Below are 7,500 nucleotides of genomic sequence, written 5' to 3'. Positions count from 1 at the left end.
ATAATGCATTTTGAGATCCAAAATGAAGACAGAGGAATAGGTAAATGTTCCATGTTGTACATAACCATTGCCTTAGTCATATAAATTGACACACACTCCTCTCCACATGTTAGTATAGTGGTTATTCCAGTCCACATTGTTTTTATTTATTTATTTTAACATTACTTGTATCCTTTTTTAATTCCCATTTTGGGTCAGCTATAAATCCTATTATTTCATATTTTCATGTGTTATTGGGCTTTAAAACTTTCCATAAAAAAACAAAACACATTCCCCTCTAAATTAGAATAATTCTTTAGAAAAATAATTTATGGAACTGTATTCAGAGCAGTCTTTTATTGCGTCTTTTTTTATTTTGGAAAGCTTTTGGCCATGTGTAAATAAAAATATAGAATGAATCCTGAACTGGTTTTGTTGTTTTGTTTTTTTTTCTCTTTAATCTTTCCCTAAATATGGTTTTATGCAGGTTTACCCTGCTAATTCAGGTGATGAATACAGTGGAGATCGTGGAAGTTACACCTCCAAGCCAACCAACACTATTTACCCTGGAGCATTCTACATGGCAGGTAAATGGTGCACCCCAACCATATTTCTTTTTTCTAGCAATATTATACTATAATTATCTGTATATTATGCAGCATGTATATTTCATGTTTGATTGGGCTAAGAATTATAAAGGGTGCCTCATCATAAAACACATGGTTAATATAAAAAGATATAGTTTAATCTATTAGTAGTTTTCCTGGGCAGCCGTTTGAGGGGTTTCTCCCCTGGAATCCTCAGTGACATCAGCATATCATAGGCTAATACCAACTGTTTACAGAAGGCTTGAAGTCTTCAGATCTTGAGTTTGAAGGATTCAAGTAACTGAGAAAATGCAAAGCCTTACTGGCAAGGAGGTGTGTGAATGGACAGTTGCCATAACTATCGAACTAGTTTTTATTTTCAGTCATAAGTCACTTACATAGCCTGTGCATAGGTGTTTCGCAGCTGATGGAGTGAACCATGCTCAAAATGTTGAGTCCTCTAGCTGTTGGAAACAGCGATATTGAGGTAGAACTTAGACAACCACTTTTATATATTGGTGAGAATCCGCTTTAGATTTTCCTTTAATTTAAATGGAAATGAGTGTTCATTTATCTGCCTGTGGCATATGACACAAAAGATGGTACCCATTGTTCCTCTTTTTGCAAAACATTGTGCACTACTTTGTGCTACAAACTGAATCAAAGCGGAGACCTGGTACCACCTCTTCAGTTTTCATGTGCAAACTATATAGGAAGCACCACAACATTTCACAGTGGTGAATATCTTTGTCCCATGTTTCTCATCCCATTAAGGAGGAGGGAGTTCATCCAGCCCAAAACATTATAGAACGGACACGTTTTTGATGTGGTCATTAACATTTAGCTTAATAAGCTAGGAGTTGTGTGGTCATATTTATTTTTTAATGCATATTCTAACACACACACTTTTATATATGGGCTTAGACCAGTGGTTCCCAAACTTTTGCAGTTCGCGGCACCCTTGGAGTCTCCAAATCTTTTCAAGGCACCCCTCCAAAATAATTACTGAGCAGTCCTGTTTTAGAAGTAGTTGGGTCAAAAAATTGTAATAAGTATTTAGGTCACGACAGAAATACTTATTTAGTTGTATGCAAAAATGCCCCTCTGCATCCAGACACGCTGCCCCCTCTGCCCCCTCTGCATCCAGGCACGCTGCCCCCTCTGCATCCAGGCACGCTGCCCCCTCTGCATCCAAGCACGCTGCCCCCTCTGCATCCAGACACGCTGCCCCCTCTGCATCCAGGCACGCTGCCCCCTCTGCATCCAGGCACGCTGCCCCCTCTGCATCCAGGCACGCTGCCCCCTCTGCATCCAGGCACGCTGCCCCCTCTGCATCCAGGCACGCTGCCCCCTCTGCATCCAGGCACGCTGCCCCCTCTGCATCCAGGCACGCTGCCCCCTCTGCATCCAGGCACGCTGCCCCCTCTGCATCCAGGCACGCTGCCCCCTCTGCATCCAGGCACGCTGCCCCCTCTGCATCCAGGCACGCTGCCCCCTCTGCATCCAGGCACGCTGCCCCCTCTGCATCCAGGCACGCTGCCCCCTCTGCATCCAGGCACGCTGCCCCCTCTGCATCCAGGCACGCTGCCCCCTCTGCATCCAGGCACGCTGCCCCCTCTGCATCCAGGCACGCTGCCCCCTCTGCATCCAGGCACGCTGCCCCCTCTGCATCCAGGCACGCTGCCCCCTCTGCATCCAGGCACGCTGCCCCCTCTGCATCCAGGCACGCTGCCCCCTCTGCATCCAGGCACGCTGCCCCCTCTGCATCCAGGCACGCTGCCCCCTCTGCATCCAGGCACGCTGCCCCCTCTGCATCCAGGCACGCTGCCCCCTCTGCATCCAGGCACGCTGCCCCCTCTGCATCCAGGCACGCTGCCCCCTCTGCATCCAGGCACGCTGCCCCCTCTGCATCCAGGCACGCTGCCCCCTCTGCATCCAGGCACGCTGCCCCCTCTGCATCCAGGCACGCTGCCCCCTCTGCATCCAGGCACGCTGCCCCCTCTGCATCCAGGCACGCTGCCCCCTCTGCATCCAGGCACGCTGCCCCCTCTGCATCCAGGCACGCTGCCCCCTCTGCATCCAGGCACGCTGCCCCCTCTGCATCCAGGCACGCTGCCCCCTCTGCATCCAGGCACGCTGCCCCCTCTGCATCCAGGCACGCTGCCCCCTCTGCATCCAGGCACGCTGCCCCCTCTGCATCCAGGCACGCTGCCCCCTCTGCATCCAGGCACGCTGCCCCCTCTGCATCCAGGCACGCTGCCCCCTCTGCATCCAGGCACGCTGCCCCCTCTGCATCCAGGCACGCTGCCCCCTCTGCATCCAGGCACGCTGCCCCCTCTGCATCCAGGCACGCTGCCCCCTCTGCATCCAGGCACGCTGCCCCCTCTGCATCCAGGCACGCTGCCCCCTCTGCATCCAGGCACGCTGCCCCCTCTGCATCCAGGCACGCTGCCCCCTCTGCATCCAGGCACGCTGCCCCCTCTGCATCCAGGCACGCTGCCCCCTCTGCATCCAGGCACGCTGCCCCCTCTGCATCCAGGCACGCTGCCCCCTCTGCATCCAGGCACGCTGCCCCCTCTGCATCCAGACACGCTGCCCCCTCTGCATCCAGACACGCTGCCCCCTCTGCATCCAGACACGCTGCCCCCTCTGCATCCAGACACGCTGCCCCCTCTGCATCCAGACACGCTGCCCCCTCTGCATCCAGACACGCTGCCCCCTCTGCATCCAGACACGCTGCCCCCTCTGCATCCAGACACGCTGCCCCCTCTGCATCCAGACACGCTGCCCCCTCTGCATCCAGACACGCTGCCCCCTCCCCCCCCTCCTCTGTCACGCTGCCCCCTCCCCCCCCCCCCTCCTCTGTCACGCTGCCCCCTCCCCCCCCCCCCTCCTCTGTCACGCTGCCCCCTCCCCCCCCCCCCTCCTCTGTCACGCTGCCCCCTCCCCCCCCCCCCCTCCTCTGTCACGCTGCCCCCTCCCCCCCCCCCCTCCTCTGTCACGCTGCCCCCTCCCCCCCCCCCTCCTCTGTCACGCTGCCCCCCCCCCCCCTCCTCTGTCACGCTGCCCCCCCCCCCCTCCTCTGTCACGCTGCCCCCTCCCCCCCCCCCTCCTCTGTCACGCTGCCCCCTCCCCCCCCCCTCCTCTGTCACGCTGCCCCCTCCCCCCCCCCTCCTCTGTCACGCTGCCCCCTCCCCCCCCCCCTCCTCTGTCACGCTGCCCCCTCCCCCCCCCCTCCTCTGTCACGCTGCCCCCTCCCCCCCCCCCTCCTCTGTCACGCTGCCCCCTACCCCCCCCCTCCTCTGTCACGCTGCCCCCTCCCCCCCCCCTCCTCTGTCACGCTGCCCCCTCCCCCCCCTCCTCTGCCCTGCGCCAGGCGCCAGCCCTATAAAAAAGAAAGAAAACAGAAACTTACCAGTCCACACGGCGCCGGGACCCAGCAGCCTCCTCTCTCCCGCAGCTGTCACTGACGTCGATATTCAGTGACAGCTGCTGGGGCACGGGCGCCACGCGGATTGGTAAGTTTCTGTTTTCTTTCTTTTTTCTAGGGCTGGCCATCGGCACCCCTGGGAGCCGTGGCACACAGTTTGGGAACCGCCGGCTTACACTATACTTATTAGTTTACCTCAAGTGTTCTCAGCTTTTTTTATGAGCTTTTGTTGAGAATCCTTTTTTACCTGTATCTGCTTTCTCATATAATTAAGATTTTACTATTTTTATTCTTAAAAAGTGTTCATTATCACTTCTACACTACCTATAAAATGTATTTTTCTTCCTCTTTACACCTCCTTACTTTATTTTCAGATGGACTACATAGTTCCTCAGATATCTGGAACTCTTCAGGAGGCATTGGACAGGGCAGTTATGGCTCCATTCTAAGTGGCTCTCAACCTTCTCTTTCCCAGCCCACAGGTTTCAGTGGCCTGCACCCCCATGATCGAATGGTAAGTGGTAGTCAACTGTGTAAAACAGGATATGTTCTAAATTGCTACCAGAAGTTTATGTATACTTATTTTTTAAAAATTAACTAAAGTAGTCTAGTGTTTTTGTTCATTAACAATGGCTGTTGCTTAGAATACAATATATTGCCTGTTTCCAAGTTCTTGCATTATCTGGTATATCAGGGTCATATCTTTGACATCTTAACCAGTCGCTACTTATGAAAACGTCTTATTTACAATTTTTATTTTTGTTACGAGGGATGATTAGGCCTTCAGGTATACTTTTAGAGTTATCATTCTTCTCTTCTCTTAGGGTTTTCAGATGCATTCCGGTGAGGTGAACCCTGCTGTTTCCTCAAGTTTTTCTTCTGCTCCTACACAATATGGAGTCTCCAGTCACACGCCACCCATCAGTAGTGGGGATACAATGATAAGTATGTGAACTCCACACCACTATCCAGTCCACCCTAGCCCATGTGTAAAATTGTACAAATATTGTAGCCCTATGAACTTACCAATGATACCTGGGTATGTCTTCCAACAGTATGCTAGAGAAACAGCATCCCAACCTAAATTATTTTTGTTTGTTAAAATGCATGCATTTTTAGATTCATTACTTTCTCCTGAACATAATAAACTGTAGTGATGTACCGAACATTCAATTTAATGTTGCTAAATTCCTTCATAATTATTTATATAATATGGACCTTACTGAGATGAATTCCAGTCAGTCTACTTGAGAAATATACGTTTGTATTATCTTTTTCTTGTAGGCAACAGAGGGACTGCTACTGGGAGCTCAGGAGATGCACTTGGAAAAGCATTAGCTTCTGTAAGACTTTTTTTTTTTTTATTTAATTACAGTAGGTTATATTCTGATGTATTTTATTTTTTAGTTATTTTACATGGGTATTGAAATTACAGTAATACTTTTGAAAATAAGCTGCATTCTATAAAATGTTACTGTGTTTATAATGAGCCCTGTATACCCTTTATTCTCCTATTTTTGTTTTTTGATAGATTTATTCCCCAGATCATTCCAGCACGAACTTCTCCTCTAGCCCATCAACACCAGTGGGGTCACCTCAGGGAATAACAGGTTTGTACGCATTATTCTGGATTTCCATTTGTGTATGTGGTCATCACCTCTAGAAAGCATTTCCAAAAGGAAAGCGAGAAATGGTCGGTAACTGGCTCAACAGAAGGGATCGGTTAAGAGGACTCCGAACAGAGAGCGGGTGAGGCATAAGCAACATGAATGGGACCGGGAGGAGGGAGAAGAATTAAAGGAAAAGCCAAAGAGCCCAAATTTGGTGGAATAATATAGTCTCTGTGATGAATAATTTTCTCCATCCTGGCAACCAGATATAGGACTTCAAAGCAGAGAGGCAGCCTAAGTCTGCTTCCAAGATTTGCCAATTAGACATTGAGTGGTGGCCAAAATATGGGATGCCAATTTTGCAGAGTATTTACCATCCACGAGAGGGTAGCAGAGGAGAAAGTTCGAACGGGGCGAGTGAGGAGTGTAGAGACCTGATACAGTCCCAGAAGGAGATTTTCAGGCATGATAATCGTATGTGAATAAACAAGCCCACTTGATCAGCCAATCGAACAAGCTGGTGAGCTAGAAGGGTACATTTCGGCAAGTATATGCCGGGTATAGTACCACCTGTAATAAACTTTATAGGTGTTTTCCTAATAATCTTCCAGGGTGGACAAGATCCATTTCCCACTTGTTCTCATGTTTGTTTACCTCATGCATTTTTAAGTCAAACCTCATGAGTATTAGGCAGTACCATAGTGATGTCACTTTTTTTTAGCATACTAAAAAACATCATGCTGGCCTAGCCCATACAATGAATGCCTCCACTATGCAAGGGTGACAGGTCCACTTTAAGGGTGATATGATCCATACACAGTGTTTGTCAGATAACAAACATTTTTTAGTAAAAGATATTTTAATTATTGCACACTGTACTGAAGTTTACATGTACTGTTTGGGAAGTACCAAGCTGTTAAAGGAATTGCTACTCCTGCTAATTTTATTAAACATGTTTTTACACCAGCTATATAGTAAATTTGCAATCTTCTCTGCCCATATCTGTGGTTTGTACTGAACTAGATTTGATCTGGTCTTGGGGAAATTTTGTGGTCATTTTGAGCATAATCCAGTGAAAATCGCAATGAAATTTACAAGACAATGAGCAGCGGATAAGAACAGTAATAGTCACAATTCTTTCCAACTTTCACACTTGGTTTTTTGTTTTTTTTTTCACACAAAGGGGCCGATTCAATTCAACCGTGTTATTCTAGGAGTAACGCAGCCTGCGCACTATTACTGTCACTACGGTAAAAATGTGCAGCATTACCGTTGGCACGGTAATTTCAACACTGATTTTTGCTCATAGCTCTCTGGGCCACGAGCAAAAATCTGGGTTAATATTACCTTATTAAAGGTAAGTACTAGCGCCACGTTAATCCTAGACTAATATGGACGAATTGAATCAGCCCCAACGAATAGTGTTCATACCTGAGCACACCTCCATAGACCAAAAAGAATTAATGTTTAGTTCACATTTCATTCATCAGAAAAATGAAATCTATGTAATCAATGCGTGTTTCAGGAAATCACTCACTTGGAACCACCCTGAAAGGTTTTATATTCCAAAATCTAAGTACCTTATTTGTTCAGTACAAGATAAGGAACAAAGAATATTGGCTGTTTTTTTATATCGACCACGGCCTTATCTGTGTGGAGTTTTTGTTCTCCCCGTGTTTGCATGGGTTTCCTCCTACACTCAAAAAATATACTAGAAGGTTAATTGGCTGCTTTTAAATTGACAGATAGATAACTTAGTAATGGTGATATAACTTCTGATGTATTTTATTTTAGCAATAATTTAGTAGAAATTAGTAACTTGAATCTATACAAAGGCAGTTTTTGATGAAGTGATTCAAAAGGTCAACCAGAATGACAAAAATTATGTCTGATG

The 7,500-nt window shown here is 48.0% G+C and overlaps 1 protein-coding gene across 6 annotated transcripts in view; it reads left to right on the top strand.

The window, feature by feature from the left end:
• TCF3 (transcription factor 3) overlaps positions 1–7,500 on the top strand; it is a 112,564-nt gene that overhangs the window by 85,366 nt on the left and 19,698 nt on the right. For all 6 annotated transcript variants that reach the window (XR_012690843.1, XR_012690842.1, XM_075204769.1 and 3 more), the window contains exons 10-14: positions 467–566; positions 4,371–4,510; positions 4,821–4,941; positions 5,281–5,339; positions 5,528–5,606. Coding sequence is in view for 4 of the 6 variants with exons in the window: in XM_075204769.1 (XP_075060870.1) it covers positions 467–566; positions 4,371–4,510; positions 4,821–4,941; positions 5,281–5,339; positions 5,528–5,606 (499 nt within the window). In the remaining 2 variants the exon portion in view is untranslated. The remainder of the gene's footprint in view (positions 1–466; positions 567–4,370; positions 4,511–4,820; positions 4,942–5,280; positions 5,340–5,527; positions 5,607–7,500) is intronic.

This window comes from Mixophyes fleayi, chromosome 1 (genome assembly GCF_038048845.1).
Source record: "Mixophyes fleayi isolate aMixFle1 chromosome 1, aMixFle1.hap1, whole genome shotgun sequence".
Classification (NCBI taxonomy): domain Eukaryota; kingdom Metazoa; phylum Chordata; class Amphibia; order Anura; family Limnodynastidae; genus Mixophyes; species Mixophyes fleayi.
The sequence above is the reverse complement of the archived record's forward strand: the minus strand, read 5'-3'. Positions and strand labels throughout refer to the sequence as shown.